The 21,657-nt window shown below is 40.7% G+C and overlaps 1 protein-coding gene and 1 pseudogene across 2 annotated transcripts in view; both read right to left on the reverse strand.

Moving 5' to 3' along the window:
* Nucleotides 1-19,713, reverse strand: part of LOC311610202 (granzyme H-like) — a 116,007-nt pseudogene extending 96,294 nt beyond the window's left edge. Inside the window, exon 1 of the transcript in view lies at nucleotides 19,633-19,713. The product of the transcript in view is annotated as a granzyme H-like (transcript). The remainder of the gene's footprint in view (nucleotides 1-19,632) is intronic.
* LOC311610184 (ceramide transfer protein-like) lies at nucleotides 15,500-17,465 on the reverse strand (the record flags this gene model as incomplete). The annotated part of the gene is given in 5 exon segments (XM_084861180.1): nucleotides 15,500-15,717; nucleotides 15,721-16,002; nucleotides 16,006-16,566; nucleotides 16,568-17,383; nucleotides 17,385-17,465. Coding segments are annotated over 5 exon segments (1,791 nt in total). The 3' UTR covers nucleotides 15,500-15,666.
* Nucleotides 19,714-21,657: the final 1,944 nt, after the last annotated feature.

A 21,657-nucleotide genomic window follows, 5' to 3' on the forward strand; every position in this document is an offset into this window, starting at 1 on the left:
ACTGCTTGTTGCTTTACTGTCTCTATATCTATCTTATGGTTCATCAGTTTATATTGATCTTTATTATCCACAAATGAGTGAGGTCATGTGGTGTTTCTCTTTCATTGATTGGCTTATTTCACTCAGCATGATGTTCTCAATTCCATCCAGGTTGCTGCAAATGATGAGAATTCCTTCATTTTTATGGCAACATAGTATTCCATTGTGTAGATGTACCATTGTTTTTTGATCCAATCATCTGCTAACAGGCACCTAGGCTATTTCCAAATTCTGGCTATTGTAGATTGTGCTGCTATGAACATAGGGGTGCATATATCCTTTCTGATTGGTGTTTCTAGTTTCTTGGGATATATTCCTAGAAGTGGGATTACTGGGTCAAATGGGAGTTCCATTTTCAGTTTTTTGAGGAAACTCCACACTGTTCTCCACAGTGGTTGCACCAGTCTGCATTCCCACCAGCAGTGCACCGGGGTTCCTTTTTCTCTGCATCCTCGCCAGCGCTTGTCGTTTGTTGATTTGTTGATGTTGGCCATTCTGACAGGTGTGAGATGGTACCGCATTGTTGTTTTGATTTGCATCTCTCGGACAATTAGTGACTTTGAGCATGTTTTCATGTGCCTTTTGGCCTTCCTTCTGTCTTCTTTTGAAAATGTTCTATTTAGGTCCATTGCCCATTTTTTAATTGGATTATTCATCTTCCTTTTATTTAGTTGTATAAGCTGTTTGTAGATGTTGGAGATTAAACCTTTATCAGTGGTATCATTTGCAAATATGTTCTCCCACACAGTGGGCTTTCTTGTTGTTTTGTTGATGGTTTCTTTTGCTGTGCAAAAGCTTTTTATTTTGATGTAGTCCCATTTGTTTATTTTCTCTTTAGCTTCCATTGCCTGAGGGGTAGTATCAGTGAAGAAGTTCTTTTGGCATACGTCTGAGATTTTGCTGCCTGTGGATGCTTCTAGTATTTTTATGGTTTCCCATCTGATGTTTAAGTCCTGTAACCATTTTGAGTTTATTTTTGTGAATGGTGTAAGTTGGTGATCTAGTTTCATTCTTTTTCAGGTGTCTGTCCAATTTTCCCAACACCATTTATTGAAGAGACTGTCTTGACTCCATTGTATATTCGTGCCTCCTTTGTCAAATATTAATTGAGCATAGTGATTTGGGTTGATATCTGGGTTCTCGATTCAATTCCATTGATCTATATGCCTGTTCTTGTGCCAGTACCAGGCTGTTTTGAGAACAGTGGCTTTGTAATATAGTTTGAAGTCTGGTATTGAGATCCCTCCTACTTTACTCTTCTTTCTCAGAATTGCTGTGGCTATTCAGGGTCTTTTATTGTTCCAAATGAACTTTTGGAGAATTCTTTCTAGGTCGGTGAAATATGTCGTTGGTATTTTAATGGGGAGTGCATTGAACCTATAGATTGCTTTTGGAAGTATGGACATTTTGATGATGTTGATTCTACCAATCCATGAACATGGTATGTTCTTCCATCTCCTTACATCTTCCTCTATCTCTTTTTTCAGTGTCGTGTAGTTTTCTGCATATAGGTCCTTTACCTCCTTAGTTAAATTTATTCCTAGGTATCTTAATTTTTTTGGTGCGATGGTAAATGGAATTGCTTTTTTAGTCTCTGTTTCTGCAGTTTCACTGTTGGTGTATAGAAATGCCATGGATTTCTTGGCATTAATTTTGTATCCTGCTACATTGCCAAATTCATTTATTAAGTCAATTAGTTTTTTAATGGAGTCTTTTGGGTTTTTATGTACAATATCATGTCATTTGCAAATAAGGATAGCTTTACTTCTTCTTTTCCAATTTGGATGCCTTTTATTTCCTCCTCTTGTCTAATTGCAATGGCTAGTACTTCCAGAACTATGTCAAACAGGAGTGGAGAGAGTGGGCATCCCTGTCTTATTCCTGTTCTTAGAGGGAATGGTTTTAGTTTTTACCCATTGAGTATAATGTTGGTTGTGAGTTTATCATAGATAGCTTTTATTATGTTGAGGTATGATCCTTGTACTCCAACCTTGTTAAGAGTTTTTATCAGAAAGGGGTGTTGGATTTTATCGAATGCTTTTTCTGCATCAATTGATATGACTATATGATTTTTATCTTTCAATTTGTTTATGTGATGTATCACGTTTATTGATTTGCGGATATTGTACCATCCTTGCATTCCTGGAATAAATCCTACTTGGTCGTGGTGTATGATCTTTGTGATGTTCTTCTGGAGTCGATTTGCTAGAATTTTGTTGAGGATTTTGGCATCTATGTTCATGAGGGATATTGGGCTGTAATTCTCTTTCATTGAGTTGTCTTTATCTGGTTTTGGTATTAGGGTGATGCTGGCTTCGTAGAAGGAGTTTGGAAGTGTTCCTTCCTCTTGGATTTTTTGGAATAGTCTGAGGAGGATAGTTTTTAGTTCTTCCTTGAATGTTTGGTAAAACTTTCCTGTGAAGCCATCTGGCCCTGGGCTTTTGTTTGCTGGAAGCTTTTTGATGACTGTTTCAATTTCTTCCCAAGTCACTGGTTTATTGAGATTTTTATCAATAGATTCTTCTTGATTGAGTTTTGGAAGATTATATTTTTCTAGGAATATGTCCATTTCCTCCAGGTTGTTCAGTTTGTTGGAGTAGAGTTGTTCATAGTATTTTGTAACAATCCGTTGTATTTCAGTGGGGTCTGTTGTTATTTCACCTCTTTCATTTCTGATTTTGTTTATTTGGGTCCTCTCTCTTTGTTTCTTGGTTAGCCTGGCTAGAGGTCCATCTATGTTGTTTATCCTTTCAAAGAACCAGCTCTTGGTTTTGTTGATCTTATGTATTGTTTCTTTGGTCTCTATGTCGTTTATCTGTGCTCTGATTTTTGTTATTTCCTTCCTTCTACTTACACTGGGCTTTTCTTGTTGCTCTTTTTCTAACTCTTTGAGTTGTAGAGTTAGATCATTTGTTACACTTTTTTCTAGTTTTTTGCAATAGGCTTGTAAGGATATGAACTTTCCTCTCAAAACTGCTTTTGCTGTGTCCCATAGATTTTGGATTGTTGTGTTTTCATTGTCATTTGTTTCCAGGATGTTTTTAATTTCTTCCTTGATTTCTCTGGCAACCCAGTCCTTGTTTAATAGCATGCTGTTTAGTCTCCATGTGTTTGATTTCTTTGGATTATTTTTATTGTAGTTAATTTCCAGTTTTATGCCACTATGATCTGAGAAGATGCTTGATATGATTTCTATCTTCTTGAATTTGAAGAGACTTTGCCTATGTCCCAAAATGTGGTCTATCTTTGAAAATGTCCCATGTGCATTTGAGAAGAATGTATATTCTGTGGCTTTGGGGTGGAATGTTCTGAAGATGTCAATTAATTCCATCTGGTCTAGTGAGTCATTTAGGATTGATATTTCTTTGCTGATTTTTTGTTTAGATGATTTGTCGAAGGGTGACAGTGGGGTATTAAAATCTCCTATTATGATTGTATTGCTGCTAATCTCTCCCTTAATGTCCTCCAGCAGTTTTTTTTATGTATTTGGGTGCTCCCGTATTGGGTGCATATATATTTACCAGGGTTATTTCTTCTTGTTGGATTGTTCCCTTTAGTATTATGAAGTGGCCTTCATTATCTCTTATTATGTCCTTCACTCTGAGATCTAATTTGTCAGATATAAGTATTGCTATCCCAGCTTTTTTTTCATTTCCGTTTGCCTGGAAAACTTTTTTCCATCCCTTCACCCTCAGTCTGTGTGCATCTTTTTTTCTCAGGTGGGTTTCTTGTAGACAACAGATGTATGGGCCTTGTTTTCTTATCCAATCTGTTACCCTATGTCTTTTGATTGGAGCATTTAATCCATTTACATTTAAGGTTATCATTGATAGGTACTCATTTGACGCCATTTTTATTCTATACCCGTGTTCCTTCTTCACTTCCTATTTCTTAATTTTTATAGTATACCCTTTAGCATTTCTTGCATTGCTGGTTTGGTGGAGATAAATTCCTTCAGTCTTTTTTTGTCTGTGAAGCTCCTGATTTCCCCTTCAATTTTGATTGATAGCCTTGCTGGGTACAGTATTCTTGGATTCAGACCCTTCCTTTGCATGACTTTGTATATTTCATCCCATTCCCTTCTGGCCTGATAAGTTTCTGTTGAGAAATCAGTTGCTAGTCTGATACCCCATCAGAACATTTTATTTATATCCATGAGGTTGTGTGTATCCACAAATTAATTGGTATTTAATCACTTTCCATCCTCCCTCTACCAGCAACACCCAACCCTGACCTCTGGCAACTACACGTATCATTCCTGTCTCTGATGGATTTGCATATTGGGGATATTTCATATGAATGGGATCATGAGATTACTTGTGTTTCCATTTTGATCATGTAATATGTGAGCTGTTTTGTTTGGCTTCTTTCACTTAGCATGATGGTTTTGAGGTTCATCCAAGTTCTCACACATATCAATATTGTTTTATGGCTAAATATATTTTTTTGTGTGTATATATCCCAATTTATCCTTTTATCCTTTTTTGCGTGTATATATACAAATTTATCCTTTTATCTTATTATAAGTGAGAAAATAATATCTAACATCTTAATGCTGGCTAATATTTATTGATCTCTGACCATAGATCCTAACGTCACTCCTTGAGAAATATTGATATTTCTTACATTTCATAATTGAGCAATTTAAGGCCCTGAGGAGGTAGGGGACGTGCTCTAAATCACTCAGCTTATAAGAGGGAAAGATGGGGGATAGTGCAGAGATATGTTTTCATAGGCTATGGTCTTATCCACAGCTCTACAAACATCATCATTTATTATATTGTCCCAAAATATGGGGAAAATTAAAGAGGTATTGAAGAATGAAAGTTTCTGTCTATATGTTTAATCTGGGACTCTTTTTCTCTTAGAAGAGGAAGGTATCTCAGTGGCTACCATATTGTGATGGAAAAGTTCATTTGGATCATGTATTCCCTTTGGTTTTATCCATTATTCCCTGATGTTCTTCCCCAACATTCAGCAGAATGTCATGTCTGGTCCATGTTGGGCAATGAATCCCCTTGGGCCTTAGCCACTCACCAAATTACTTCCAGTGTTCATTGCAAGTGGGCAGGGCCATTCATTGTAGGGAAATGACAATGGCACAATGACATGACATTCCCACACTCACACATGGCATTTGAGACTCCCTCTATAAACCAATTTCCCTGAGCCTGATCATTCTCACGTTATGCCACAATTAGAACCTACAGGTATACTGGGCCAGAACTTGGCTGATCTGATCTGTCCATGAAACTTCTCTGTGTTGTTGAGAAGAGATTCCTCCCTCAGTTAGGAGTTACCTGTATATTCCTTTTAGGAGAGTGGAGTGCCATTCAGAATTTCTGGAGTGTTTACATGTCATGTTTACATGACAACAGTTTTGAGGGAGAGACTTGTCAGTGAAGGAGAACCTGTGTTATGTTTTGGCGTGGGGAAGATTGTGCTTCCAACTGGCCTCTGTAGTAGTAAGGATGGGGATAGAGGGCAGGGATGGGGAGAGAAAAAGGTCTATAGAATAGATACACATCTATGAGATTTCTAGACTTTTGGCATCTACTAGAACACTCTAATTTTTCCCATGGCCAGCCAGCAACAAAGAGCAAGGCTGAAATGTTGGGTTGGGGATAATTCAGTAAAACTCTGGAGTGAGCAAATGTCTGGGGTGATGAATAGAGAGGACTACGGAGAGAAGGGGAGGAGAAATGAGATTGGGTGAACACAGTGTGCTCATCCTCACCAATCTGGAGTGAGTGTAACAATAGAGAGCCCTCCCTCAAATCAAATGGTGCTGACTGTTTTTCTGGGTCGAAGAGAGTTGAATGGGAGCCATGTTCTGAGTAGTGATGTTGCCTTTGATGTGACTTTGGATCACAACATCTACTCCCTCCAACCCCCATTGCCCACTTGAGGACCTTTATATCCCCAGGAGCTTTGCCCACTAAGGTCATTTATTTTCCCTAAAGCATATAGTTCCCTCAAGGTTTGAAGGTCATACCTTCTGGAGTGAATAGGTACTTTGTCTTCCCATCTCACTCAGGGTGTGCACTTTCTTGCCATGTTTATATGTGATGTGACCAATGGTTTGTTTTGGGATAGGGAAGAGGGATGCTACTGAGTCATTTACCAGAACCTCTAATATATGACTGAAAACCTGGTGGGTCTTTCTTTCTGTCTATGTCTTAGTCAGGGAAGATGTAGCAAAAGGCCATGTTTGGAAAATCTAATTCACACCTACAGAGATGCTTGTGTCACATCCCCATCTGTCGCCGAGTCTTGGTATGACATCTCATAGTTATAGATATTCCCCTGCTGGTAAATTCCTCTGTTTCTGACAAAATACCAGGAAGCCACACTGGAGCCATATGTGAACAAAGCATAAGATCTGGAGTATTCCAGCCAGCCCTTCAGAGTCTGCCCAGAACTCAGGTATTGCAGTGACCTCTGGGCCTCAGAGAGCCATTTACCAGTGGAGCTGTGGCAGGAGGATTTACTATGCTAGCAGATAAGTCAGAGGAAGAAATAATAAGAGGTAGTAGAAATTAATGAAGTAAGTAAACATACAACAGAGTGTTTTATTAAAGCAAAGATTATTTGAAAGTGCTAATAAAATTGCAAACGTCTGGAGAATATAATTAAGAAAAGAGAGAGAAGGTGCAAATATTTATTATGAGGAACTAATAATGGAATATTTTTTATAAGTACTGTAGGCCCTTAAAAGCTAAGCCAAGAACATTATAAAAAACTTATACTAATACATTTGAAATTTAGTCAAAACAGAAACATCACTGATTAAAACCTACAGAGGAAAAATTTGCAAACTTAGGTAGCACTAGAACGATCAATGAAATTGCTTCAACAATCCATAATTTTCTACACAGAGAAGTGACCTTGATGTCTCTACTATTAATTTCTACTGAAATTCAAGAAAGGAAATAGTTTCAGCTACAACATCTTGCAGAAAAGAAAAAAGAAGGAACACTATCTCATTTTATAGGGCTGGTGTAAACTTGATTCATACAGCAGAATAAGAAAGAAAATTTACAGCCCAATCTCATTACATTTTATAATCACTAACAGCTTATTATCTCAATAAGGGAGATGTAAGAGAGGAAACTTATCCCAGTAAACATTTGATAAAATTCAACATTCCCTGGGGTGATAAAGTCATATATGTAGTACCTTAATCAATAAAGAAAAAAAAATCAACATTCTCACATGATAATAAACATAACTTTTTGGCAGATCAAAAGGGGAAATAATTTCCTTAATATAATAAACATTTCTGTATAACCCTGGCAGGGTTGCTCAGTTGATTAGAGTATTGACTCATACATCAAAGGGTGGTGGGTTCCATTCCCGGTCAGGACCCAAACCTAGGTTGGGGGTTCCATCTTCCCGACACATCACAGAGGCAACTGCTAGGTGTTTTTCTCTCTCTCTCCCTTCACCCCATTCATCTCTCTCTAAAACCATTAATGTACTAGTGACCCAATGCACAAAATTCATGCACAGAGGGGCCTTGTCCCTCAGCCTGGTCTGCACCCTCTCCAATCTGGGACTCCCCGGTGGATATCTGACTGCTTGGACCTCCGTCTCACAATCTGGGACCACTGGCTCCTATCCGTTTGCGTACCTGCTTGATTGCCCCCTAACTGCTCCCTTGCCAGCCTGATTGACATATAACTGCTCATCTGCAGGCCTGATTGCCCCCAACTACCCTCCTCTGCTGTCCTGATCACCCCCAAGGCTTTTATTAGTATAGATAGGATCCTTAACAGAAAATTTCACTAACCCTGCTTTACAATAAGGGCTTGAAGATTGAATCATTTGGGCCAGACAACCAGATTTCCTTTCTTTGAACAGTGGGAAGAATAATTATCTTGTCTTTAAGTTGCCCTGAAATTCAAATGAGATAGTGACTTAGAAAAGTATAAAAGCAGCATATAAAGACAACTGTCTTTTTCATGTACTAAAAAGACAATACAGTGGTAAAATGAAAACCCCATTTTTATTTTTCCCCTTTCTTCCTTTACAACCTATATTTGAACTTTGAAATTTATAAAAATTTACTTTTATTTTCATTTCTTTACATTCAATATTATTTTGTATTATGTTCAGGTTTTATATTAGTTACAGAATAGTGGTTAGACAATCATATACTTTACAAAGTTCCCCAATATTTCCAGTACCCACCTGGCATCATACCGTCATTACAACACTATTGACTATATTCCCTCTCTAAGTGACAATGGGTTTACAGGTTTCTTCCAGTCTTTCCTTTGTGTTGTTCATTTTTTCTTTTCTTTCTCACTTCTACCCTCATTTTCCTTGTATAGTATCTCAATTGGCCATCAAAGCTCAGTGAAGGCACTGGGACAGGCTTAATCCATTTTACAGACCAGGAAACTGAGTTAGCTGTGGAACTTGACTCAGCACACAGGGAGCCCTCAGAACCATGCTCTCTGGCCTTCCTAAGGGGCAGCTGCTGGACAAACAGAACAAACCTTCCCATCAGGCTTCCGAGCCCCTTCTCAAGCATCTCTTCATGTGGATGCCCCATATTCTTTCCTCTCCCTGGTCCCCCCCAACATTCTTTACTGCTCCCCCCTTCTCCGGAACAGGTGGTCCAAGTGCACTTGTTTTTAGGCCAAGGCAGGAGCAGGAGTCACTGCCTCTGAAGTGCAAAGGCCACCTGGGTGAGGCCCATTTAGCTGGGCCCAGAGCTTCTCTGAATCTAGTCAGTCAGGTACCCTGCAGTGCAGCATCCCTACACCGAGGTGGCCCCACCCCCCAACCCACGCCTTAGGGCTGTAGATCCTTGCCCCTCTGCCTGGCTGTCCTTTCATGCCCATTGATACCTCACCAGGCCCACCAGCATCTTGGAGCCACTGCAGAACCTCTTTCTTTGCAGGTGAGGCAGATCCCTGCCCTCAGGCTCCTGCCCCTGCCTGGGCCCACTCCTGTGCACCTCACTTGGCCAGGTTTTTGCTTTGATCTATGGCATTGGTGACAGCACACTCCTAGCAAAGCTGGTACTCAGAGGGGCACAGGGTCAGTTCTTTGCCCAGAATGTTAGAGATTGCAGTAGCATTTGCAGGTGTTGCCCAGATCCTGCTGGTGAAGGTAACGTCTGTGTTGGGTGTCCTCATAGAGGGACAGAGAGGCGCTGCCCTGCGCCCCTTGAAATGCCCGACTCCTAGCTGGGCACATTGCCAAAGCCTTGGAGCTCAGCCTAGAACTGCCCCTCAGGTGGCCGGCAGTCAGGCCTGGTGTCTCTGCTAGGAATCCACTTTCACCTGGGTCATCTCTTTTCTTCTACATTTTGCCTCTCTACTGCAGTGCTTGCACTCCAGGCCCAAAAGCAAATGACCAAGACTAAGAAGGACAAAGCCCAAAGGAAGTGCATCTTGCTCCCACATCCCATTCTCTGGATTTCCTCCCGTACCTCCTCTCTGTGTCACATCTTGAATGGGCACCATGCGGTCCAGCCACAAGTCTTCCACGCTGCCTGGTAGAGTCAGCCTCCACGAAGCTCTGGATGTGGGGCCAGATCAGCAACCCCATAGCCTGCAATGGTCCCAGCACCATGCGGGCAGGGCTTGGCACCACTGATCTCTTCTCCCTGGGGAGCGATAGTCCTGAGAGGCTGAGGGCTTGATGCCCATCCCCTGGCCGCTTGATGCCTGTGTATACAAATTAACATGCCATCTTTGTTGGGTTAATTTGCATACTCACTTCTGATTGACTGATGGGCATCACTAAGGTATGATCAATTTGTATCTTTCTCTTTTTTTGGTGTAGATTCAAAGGTGATGATTTAAAAAAAAAAAAAAAAAGACTGCATTAGCTACAAAAATTATTTAACGAAGCCCTCATCTAGAAAGAAAACAACATTTCGACGTTTTCCAGGAGAAAGTTAAAAATCCCTTCTCTCCTGGTGCCCTACACATGAACTGTGTGATACAGATAGTCTTCTCCTAGCTCTTCTAGGGAGGCTTGTGTCTCGAAATTATCCGAAATGGGGTCCTTTCAGAGACATCTATACAGTTGAAAAGGGAGGTGATGAAGAGTAGATCCGAGGGGAACCCAGGGCTGGGCAGAGATGGAGAGGGTGTCAGGTCTATGGGCAATATTCTACTTTTAATCCCAGGTTTTTGGACAAGGTCCTCTAACTCTGATGTCTGCCCTTGTTTGGGACTCTAGGGTTCCCTTGTCCAGTGGAGAGCATCAGGGAAGGGGCCAAGCTGCAATTTTGCCCTGATAGGCTCTCCTGCAAATTACTGTTCAGTGGGGGGTCCAGGTGCCAGAGAGATTGTTGTGATGACCTCTTACTGAGCTGGACAGTGAAAAAGATTTGTTTTCTTCCCCATGTTTTGGACAACCAGAATCAGACATTTACGGAGCCAGCATGGGGATAGCTGTTTAGGCTCAAAGGATCTATTAATTTTTTTAGAAAAACTGAAAAGAAAGATGCCATTTTTGGATGTTACCTGTTAATAATTTCTTCTTGGTCCTCTCACTAGGAAAAGTTTTTGCCTTATCTTTACTGTGCAGAACCAGGTTCTCCAGGTCACTCCTCTACTCCCCCCTCCTCCGCCCCACCACTTTTTGTTATTACTCTCACCTGAGGATATTTTTTCTATTGATTTTCAGAGAGAGAGGAAGTGAAGGAGGGAGGAAGTGTGTGTGTGTGTGTGTGTGTGTGTGTGTGTGTGTGTGTGAGAGAGAGAGAGAGAGAGAGAGAGAGAGAGAGAGAGAGAGAGAGAAGTGAAGAGAAATATTGATGTGAGAGAGACACATTGATTGGTTGCCTCCTGCACCCATGCTGACAAGAAATGGCGGTTGAACTTAAATACTGTCCTTACCTGCTCTTGACTGGGAATTAAATCCATGACCTTTTGGTGCAGTGCAGACTTACTAACCACTCAGCACACAAGTCAGAGCTACATGTCCCTTTTGAAAGTTCTCAAGGATATATTTACTGATTTGAGAGAGAAAGAGGAATAGGAGGGAAGGAGGGAAGGAAGAAGAGGGGGGCGGGTGAAGAGAGAGAGAGAGAGAGAGAGAGAGAGAGAGAGAGAGAGAGAGAGAGAGATGAAAGAAAAACATTGATCGATTGCCTCCCTCAAATGACCCTACTGGAGATTGAACCAGCAACTTACGTATTTCCCCTGACCAGGAATCCAACCTACTAACATTTTGATGTACCAGGTGATACTCTAACCAACTGAGCCACCTGCCGGGGCTCCAAATCTCTTTTTTATGACTAAACAAGTTGGGATTCTTCTTCTTCTTCTTCTTCCTCTTCTTCTTCTTCTTCTTCTTCTTCTTCTTCTTCTTCTTCTTCTTCTTCTTCTTCTTCTTCTTCTTCTTCTTCTTCTTCTCCTTCTCCTCCTCCTCCTCCTCCTCCTCCTCCTCCTCCTCCTCCTCCTCCTCCTCCTCCTCCTCCTCCCCTTCTTCCTCCTCCTCCTCCTCCTCCTTCTTCCCTTCTTCTTCTTCTTCTTCTTCTTCTTCTTCTTCTTCTTCTTCTTCTTCTTCTTCTTCTTCTTCTTCTTTCTCTCTCTTTCTCTTTCTCTCTCCATCTATTCTAGTTGCCCCTTTATTGGGGGATAAGATGACAGCTATGATGTCCCATAATCACACAGTTAAAATTCAGCCAATTCCCAAACATTTCCGCTTCTAAAACTCCACGAAATTCTGGATTTCCCATTTCCCAGATACTATATATTATACAGTTAGAACTTGTTGGGTTTAGAGACATGTTTCTTCACAAGTACAACTCTCTCCTACTTAGCAAGCAATACATTCAGATTTGTGTCTCAGACACTGAATGCTCTCCCCTTCCTGTGACACTCCTCACAATGGCTCTGGAGAAGTCCCATATGCTGAGTGACCAAACTTGCTGAGCCACTGGCCTTGTCTCTTAGCAACTTGCTGTGAAGCAGTGGCCAACTGGGGTAATATCACTATTTTATGCACTGCATCTGACCTTGACTCATTCTCTGTCTTCCCTGTCACTGCCTGGCCTTGCACCTCCTAAAAAAATCATTGCCACTGCAATCCTTGCTTCAGGCTCTGTTTCTGTAGGACTCAGAACAGGTCAGAGCAGGGAAGTAGGATTTGGGATATTTTTCTCCTTGTATCTCAGGCTGTAAGTTAAGCTCAGAGAGACTTCTCAGAAATTACAAACAAGATAATATTCCTGGATATTTGTCCATTGAAATGTTTTCTTCTCATAGTATTCCCTCCTGACCACCTTTAGATATTTCTCTCCTCGGTTTAATCAAGGTTTATGATGCCTTTTCTTCTTGCTTTATATAATGAGTTTCTGGGGTCTGACCAGGAACTTCACCTAAATACTTTCTGTTGGTAAAGCCAGCATGGCAGCCTTTTATTTTATTTATTTATTTTCATTTATTTATTTATTTATTTATTTATTTATTTATTTATTTTGGTCCATAATATTTTAATATTTTTCCACTTTTAAATACTGGTTTTAAATTTGTGATTGTAACATGGAAGATCCAACTTTATTACTTTTTTTAAAAAACAAAAACAAAAAAACACATCATCAGGATCATAAAGCTATTATAGAATAGTTACACTCTATACACTCCCAAGGTACTTTAAAATGATATTTTGAGTTTGTAGATAAACAATGACGGTAATCCACATACATCGTCTGTATAACTTGGACTAAATACTGGAGAAAATGTTTAATTGGACAAACAACTGATAAGTTTAAAGATAACAAGCACAATTTCACGAGAACCAGCTCAGCCCTACTAAAAACTTCTCAATAGCAATCGACACTGATGTTGTATAGGTGTACAAATTAGTTGACGAAATTGAACAAATGGGAAACCTATTCCTCCCTTGCCTTATTTTGTATTCTTACAACTCTCCCAGCCATTCTTCTCCTTGGTCTGGCTCCCCTGTGGTGATCCCAAACCAAGAGCTGCTATGATCACCCTCCACCTCAAAACCATGAGTCCTGAATTCTAACTGAAACACTGTGCTCTCTCTCTCGAACTGTAGAGTGGGCACTCAGGGAACAAAACCCCTTATCACCAATATTTTTAAAGTTTCTATCATAGTACTAAAAGAGTAACTGAGTAGAAAAGAGAGTAAAAAGATAATTTTCTTTTTTTTTCTTTTTTTCTTTTTTTTTTTTTTGGCTTGGGGAAGAGAAGTAGAAAATAACTATGGATGAGAAAACATCATGTATATTCAGAGTATATAGGAATTAGCCATACAGAGTTCTAGAGGGTCTGAATATTGTCTAAAGGGCTAGTACCTATACAAATTATAACCTGTTTTAAATTCTTTTCATACTCTCCTACTCATTTCTAAATCTGGTTGGACAGGATTAACTCTAGTAAAGTACCAGTGCAGTTATCTAAAGGTAAAATGTATCTTTTTCTTTTCCTTTTTAATACAAATATTTTAGAGTAATCATTTTATTTACAGAATTGCAAAAGTATATCATTAACATTTAGTGCAAATGCAACTAATGATAGTTAGATTTAGATACTGCTTTGTAAACTTTCCATACCTTTGTAAAACAAAGCTATTTAATTTAGTTACGAAAGTTACTTGTCTGTGTACATGATAGTTACCAGAAAAAATGGCAAACAGAGAAACATTTACAGTGGGCATACAGAACTGTTTTTGAAGTTTCCATCAGCATCTATGAATATACCTTCCCTCCCCAACCCTCCCATACTCCCACACCCTGACCCACAGCTGATTGTAAAATAAAATACACATTTGAGGTATAAATTTTTCTTTTTTAAACACCACAATATAAAATGTTAACTGGTGATGTAGTAAACTGATATAATTTGTCTTATTTGCCTTACTAGCATTACCACCATAGGCACTTTTCCACATAGTCAAATTATGAACAGCATTTTTCTATAATAAGGCATATTCCATGCACATCATTTAGAGAAAAGTAAATTAAAAAATAGAAAAATTTATGGAGCATGAAATCTGCATGCATGTAAGCTATGTTTTATATGTATTTCCTCTCTATACAGAATAATAAATACCACTATATTTGATGCAAGTAATTCACTTCCAGGATTGTGCATATGAAGTGACCAGACTAATCCCATCATTAAATTACCACCTTGCATTTATCATTAAGACGCCAATACCACGTATGAAATATATACAGGACATGTTCCACGTGACATGACTTTCTGCTTTACAAAATGGGTCGGATTTCTGTGTTTCCACAGAGATGAGTTTAAGTCAGCAAAGCATCTACAAAATGCCTCTGCTTTATGCAAGCACATTTGTGTATAAACATAATGAAGATTTTGAAGTGGGCAGTCATTTCTACTTTGACGAATATAATTCCTTGTCTCAACTCCATGCTTCATGGTTTTTCACAGAGGCCTGAAACTAATAAAAGTAAAAAAGGATTTTACATTTTAAGTTCTTATAGCTTCTAAGGAAAGAATTTCAGTCTGAATCACATGGAATATCTTAAAGCTCTGCTGAAGTTTCTGATCAAAAGGCAAACAGAAGCACTGCTCACATTTCTATGCATATCTTGCAATATATCTTTTAAACTAACCCAAATTAGAAAAACGAAAAAACATACCTGTTACTGAGTCCTAAAATGTCAAATGTCAAACTCAGTCTGACTTGGTTTCACAAGCAATAATTGCATATCTTCTTACAAATATGAGTTCATTTTATCCTGACCATTTTTCCAGAAAGCAGTTTGTACACAAGATTTATACTACATATGTTTCTGTTTGAAAGCTGGCAGAACCAATTTAGAAATTGCCAAATTCTGTTTCTAACAAACGGGGGGGGGGGGGGGGAGGGAAGCTGTAGCATACAGAACACAATTAAAAATACAGGAAATATAAAGATAATTGGGGGTGGGAGGAGGAATAAAACTTTTCATTCTTTCTCCATCAGAACCAAGCTTCCTCATTGGAGTAAGAATATAGAAAAGGCAAAATCACAGTTATTAACAGCCCTCAGTTATTAAGAGACACTTTACATGACTACATGAATCATTATAGAAATCAGCAGCTATGAATTCTATGATTATACAAAGCAAAACAAAAAAAGGTTGAAAAATTCTAGACAGACTGAACTGCAGGCCTGAAAAAAGAACCCCGTCCAGGTATTTGGTGTACAGAAAGCACATGCCCCATGAGCATTCAACTTTCGTGCACAAAACCTGATACCACCGAGGATCTTAGGCTGGACCATATACTCAATTAAAAATTCTGAAAAAGTTTCCAAAAATTAAAGCATCAATTCCTAGTTGTGATTCAAAGTTGATTTTTCTTTCTTTTAGGAGCAAGCAAATAAAAATATAGCCATGTACATGCAATTTTATATGTATTTATAATTATATGCTGAGCATAGAGGTCTAGCAGGAGACAGCTAGGGTTAGACGTTCAGCTTTGCTATTGCAACATTTCTTCATTTTTGTACACAAGATCAAGGTGTTGGGCCATAGACAAGGCTGTAGATCCTATGTTCCAGCTTAGAGCATTCAATTTGTGTGTGTGTGTGTGTGTGTGTGTGTGTGTTTTTTAAAGTTTTCCCTCCAACATGGAATGTCACACAGCCTTGTTTCAATCACTGTTAATACTAGAACAAAATAAGTTTTCCTGCTGTTTTCTCTTGTACGAAAGAAGTAAATCATTTTAGAAACTTTGGATACTCTCGTTTTGCCACTGCCCTTAACACTGAGGCTGGTGCCCATCCTCCAGGGTTCACATTAGCTACATATGTAATCTTGCATAAAATGTTGTTTCTGCTAATCTTCTGGTTTCCTTCTGGTGGGCTAACCAAGGTTTTACAAATCATAGCGATATTTATTTTGGCACGAAAACATCGATTGTTCAGAGGAGCACTGTCATGATCCACAGAAAAATTACAAACTATCCAAGTTTCAGGGTCATTTTCAGTAAAGGCTGGTATCTTTCAAATGACAGAAAGATATAATACATCTCGCTGAGAAGCAGGCCAAACTCTCTTGTGCGTTTGATAAATGATGATTGCATTATCAGCTAATGTTTCCACCACATGAAAGTTTTCTATAGTTGTTTCCCAATCATTGCGAACGTCAACATTCCAGAAGTAATTGCAGACCTCGTGTCCTGTAACTCCTTTAACTGCATGGGTAGCTTTCAAAGGATCCAGAACAATCCCATTTTCTTCTACTTCCCTCTTACATACCTTCATTTCTCCTTCTTCCACAACCAGCTGCCAATTGGCATCTCCACCTACGTCCTGTAATGAGTACGTCATGTGGTTCTGCACCATCTCTTCCACCTTTTGGACAAATCTATGAGTCCCCACAGAAGAAAAGGCATCTCCAGATAGCATGGATGTAGGCCAATGTAACCTGACCTTTTCTCTCTGTGACTGTTCTTCTATTTTATCTTGTCTGTCAAGAGCAGTTTCAACAGCATCAAAGAACTCTTCTTCATTAATCAGACTATTTGGACCTTCCTCATAATCAGGTCCTCCAAAGTGAGATTTTTTTCTTAAGTTCTATCATGGCATTTTTGCATGCTTCCTCTGCTCTTCTTCTTTTCTCCATTTCCTTATCCATTCTCTTTTGCCAGCTGTCTTCACGTTTTACCATTAGTTCAAAACAATGAGAAAGTGTAGCAAGGATTCCAGCAGTAGTTGCTTTAAAAGTTATTGCCTCCCCTTTAAAGTCTATACCATTAATTCCTTTCAGTGTTACCTGTGGAAATAACTTTTCCTTATTGCCATTGGTATTATGCAAGAAGTCTCCATCAGAACGTGTTGTAGGAAAGTCATCTTCATCATCTTCTACCACTTTATCCCTTTGAAGTTCATCCTTGGAGACAGCATCAGCACAGGCATCAAAGTACTTCTGTAGAGTATCAACTTGTCTACATAGGATATCTCTAAAGGTTTCCATTTCATCCAATTTCTCAAGTAAACTGTGGCCTTTCTTGAATGAAGAGGTGGATGTTGCAGAATAGCCACTTGCTCCAGACACCAGTGATAACATTGAACCATGTCGACGCAAGCTGGATTCAGATCCATAACCAGATTCAGTCTTGTGCTGTTCGATGGCATCTATCCACTGTTGTCTGTGATCTGGATCCTGAGCACGAAGATACCAAACGCTATCATTTACACTAATATCAAATCGACATTCATCAAAATCATGGGGCATGATGACAGCCTTGCTAAGACAGATGGATCCTCTGCAGCCATACTCTGTCTCATCTTCAGATTTGTAGTAACTCAAAGTGTTATTTTTCATAACTACCCAACGATCTTGCCACCCATGAATGTAGTTTGTCCACTTGCTGAGGACCCCCGCAGCGCTCCACAGGCGGCCCGAACTCCATCTCCGGATCCTCCTCCGAGCCGGTTGAGTTCCAGCTCTGGTTATCCCACATGGAGGCGCGACAGGCGAGCAGGAGACCGGTCCCTGCTCCGTGAGCTCCGCCGGAGGAGGCGCCCAGTCCCCGGGGCGAGACTTCGGAGCACGGCCAAGGGAAGAGCTCCCGCTCCCGGGCCTGCGGGTGCTGGAGGGAGGACGAAGTCCTCCCCGGGCGCCGTCATGGCAGCCTTTTAAAGAACAATCTGATATTCTCAGCTCTCCAGAGGGTAGGAGGCTTATCCTATGGTTCTAAAGGCAAAGCACCTCATGGGGAAAATGAGATGTGCACATGGCAAACACTTCAGTAACGTGGTCGACAAACTGTGGCTTGTGAGCCACATCTAGCTCTTTGGCCTCGTGACTGTGGCTCTTCCACAAAATTCCACGGCCTGGACGAGTCTATTTTGAAGAAGTGGCATTAGAAGAAGTTTAAGTTTAAAAAAATTGGCTCTCAAAATAAATTTCAATCGTTGAACTATTGATATTTGGCTCTGTTGACTAATGAGTTTGCCAACCACTGCTTTAGTAACAAAGGAAGAGCTGGGGCTCCGTTCTACAAAGTCCCTGGGAAAACTGCTGGCCTCAGTGGAGTTGGTATTTTCCTTCACTCTTCCACATATGCCATTCTTCCTGTTTTACAGGTGTGTGGTGATCTAACCAGACGGTGACACAGCCAAAGAAGAACTGAATATGCACTTTCCTGTGCTCTATGACAGCCTTGGGGACAATATGCACATAGAGCTTCATTAACGCTGTCAGGGACTCATGGGGATGATAAGACATGGTGCAAAATAGAGAAAGTGTGGTCTATAAGGCATGAATGACTATGGAGGTATAAGGAGAGGCCTAGTGAGATATGATAGTTCATAAATTTCTTAGTAGATAGGAGCCTGTTGAAGAATCAAGGATAAAAAAGAAATGGCTTTTCAAGTGCTTCCTGGGATCCCTAGGGAATGGGGTTTGGAGGATTTTTTTGGAACTGTTCTATTGTCACCAAGTACATTTTTGTCAATCCAATGAAAAGCTTTATCTCTTCTTTTTTCTGTCACTGTATTTCATTTCTGGCTTTTGCTCTTATTCCCTTTGCCATTTAAAAATTACTTTTAACTACTGTTACGTGCAGCCCTCTTCCTGAATATCAGTACCTTCCCCCATTAAGTAACCTTTCTAGGAACATGACATTCTAAAAGCGGGCAACAAATGAGTATTTCCAGTGTTGCCTTTTCATATGAAGAATGAATTTTGTCTTTAGGAATCTCATTAGCCTCTCTCTAGGACTTTCATTTATTTTTCTGTCATTGTATAAAACTAGTGGCCTGGTGCATGAAATTCGCACACGGAGAGGGGGTGGTCCCTCAGCTTAGCCTGCATCCTCTCCATTTGGGGACCCCTTGGGGTACATCCCTCTCCCAATCTGGGACTGCTGGCTCCTAACTGTTCAGCTGCCTGCTTGTCTGATCACCCCTAAATAATTTGCCCGCCAGCCTGCTTGTCCCTAACTTCCCTCCATCGGCCTTCTCACCCTGAACTTCAACTCCTTGCTGACCTGATTGCCCCCACTGGCCTGATCGCCCCCAACTGCACCCCCGCTGCTAGCCTGCTCACCCCCAGCTGCCTCCCCTGCCAGCCTGATTGTCCTCAATTGTCACCCATCGGCCTTCTCACGCCCAACTGCCCCTCCTTGGCAGCTTAATCGCCCTCTCCCCACTGCCTATTCATCCCCAACTGCTACCCCCATAGGCCTGTTCTTCCTCAACTGCCCCTCTCGCTGGTCTGTTCACCCAATACAGAGCACTCCCCACCCCCAATCAGCCTTCTTGGCCCTAACTGATACCCCACTGCTGGCCTGCTCACCAGAACTGGCCCCACCACCAGCCTAATCACCCCCAACTTCCCTCCCCTCCTAGCCTGATCGCCCCTAACCACCTCTGCCTCGTCCTTGCCTCATCCTTGCCAATATGGCTTTGTCTGGGTGGCCACAGAGCCGGATGGGGTAACCAAGGAAGCCAAGCCTCCCACCCGCTCTGGCTGGCTCCATATCTCCAGCGACTCAGCCATCTTTGTCGTGTCCATTTGCATATTCCCTCCTTATTGGCTGTGGGCGCTGCCTTCTTTATTGAGAAGTGACTGTTAAATTGCATATTACTCTTTTATTAGATAGGATGATAGTGAACCACATACCTGATGCTGCACACCAATATTATCATCTGACATCTCACCTCCAACCTAAACAGCAGCCAGACTGAGAGGAGGAGGGTACACATGATGTACTCAGGGAAACCTGGGACAGGTGAACAAGGGGAGCACTATGGTTGGGTCCAATGTGGTAACCCTGTGCCATGACTTCCTGATGAGAAGTAGACACTCCAACTTGTCTTAGTCAGAATGTAACCTTGACAGTCCTTTCATTGCCTTCAATTGCATCAAAATGAAATAGTCTGTCATAGAAAAAAGAAGTGAAATGCTTGGGGGATGAGTTAAGGTTGAGAACTCAATTTGATTAGTCAATAACCGCAGCCTTGCAATTAACTGCTGTCCCCACAAACCAACTTTCCATGGTTCACCGTTTCTCAAGAGCAGTTGACTCCTTAGTCATTTTGGCCACGTGAGAACCTCATTGAGAGATGACTGTGCATATGATATCAAAGTCAGAAATGTTATTTTCTGCAAATTCTTAGACTCTTCATTGTTTGAACTGAAATGAGGGAGCCAAATCATAGGAACACTAGAGAAAGGATCCCTGAGGGAAGGAATTTTACATAATACAGGTGGAGATAGAATGTCCATGCCTGGGCAATTGTTTCATTCAGAAGGAATGTATTAAGTACTTTCTCTCTATGTGGCATTCTACCAAATAAATAGTGAGCGATAACAGATTTAGTTTCTAATCTGGAGGTGTGAGACATACATTAGCCAAATAAACACACGAACATGATTATGAATGGTATAATGTATGCTGTAGGAAAAAATTATGAGAGGATGTGACCAGTTAACCTGACCTTTAATAGGGTTTGGGAAAGACTTTTCTGAGAAAGCAACACTTGCCAGTCATGCAAATATACAGGTGAAGATGAAACGTTCCCTGATATGTTCTTAAGGTAATCATGTAATTGGAGGTTCTGGAGTTCCTGAGCATTATGAGAAATAATGAGAAAATCTGCCAACAATTAGTTTCTTCTACTTTTCAGAAAATATGTAGAATTCCAAAACAATAGGAAGAAGTGAGTAATTTAGGTTCCTTGAAAATTTAAAGCTTCTATTTAACCAAAGGCCTCATAACAGTAATGCAAAAAACAAGGATTGGTAGATGCTATTTACAATAACCTGCTGAAAAATTGGCATCTAAAATATATAAAGGTCATTCACTTCCTCTCTTGTTCTTTTTGGCTCACCTGCTTCCTAGTCAGAACAGTACTGAAGTTCCCTGAGTTCCACTGCTCCTCAGTGCTATAGGCCACATTCCATCCTGATTTTGAAGCAGTCAATACTTTGCTTTTTATACTTCTTTGTGTTTACACAAGAATCAATTTGTGCTTCAACCTCTGGGTGGCAGTGTTTCTGGATTAACCTCTGGGTCTATAGGTCCTCTTTAGCTAGTGTTTAGATTTTGTTTTCCCTGTGGAGCTTAATACTGGTTTGGGCAATGGGCTGCCTTAGATCTGGTTCTCTGATCTTTATCCCCCACTCTGATCCCCAGGTTCCACAAAAACAATTTTGCCTACAGTCTTTTAGAGTTTCCCCAATAGGGAGATCCTATATATTGGGCTCAGTAATCAAAAACAAGGATTTAAAGAGGAAAAAAGAAGAAAAAGAAAAAGCCAGAGTAGTGTGGTGGCTCAAGTTTTTACAGTCTTTTAACTCCTTGGGTCTAAGCAGCCAGCAGACTATTAAAATTTTTAGGCTGGCCTTTTGCCTCAGTTGAGCTATGGGTTGCTTTTTAGAGTTCCCTTCTGTTGGCAGCCTTGCAGATCCCCTTCCACATTTGCAGATCATGCCAGCCCCAATAGCTGTAGATTTTTCTGGATGGAGACTTCCTGAATCCTCTAGCTCTTGCTTTCCGTATTTTATTCTCCTGCCTGGACCACAGACCTCACCTTATCCCAGGCAAAATCTGACCTTTCTGGGAGGGGGTGTAGAGCTCCTCCGAATCCCAGTGCTCACACCACTTGGGAACAGTGTTCTTGGGTTCAGAGCTGTTCGCTGGGTGC

The sequence above is a fragment of the Pipistrellus hanaki genome, assembly GCF_964339955.1.
Source record: "Pipistrellus hanaki genome assembly, chromosome: 1".
Taxonomy (NCBI): Eukaryota; Metazoa; Chordata; class Mammalia; order Chiroptera; family Vespertilionidae; genus Pipistrellus; species Pipistrellus hanaki.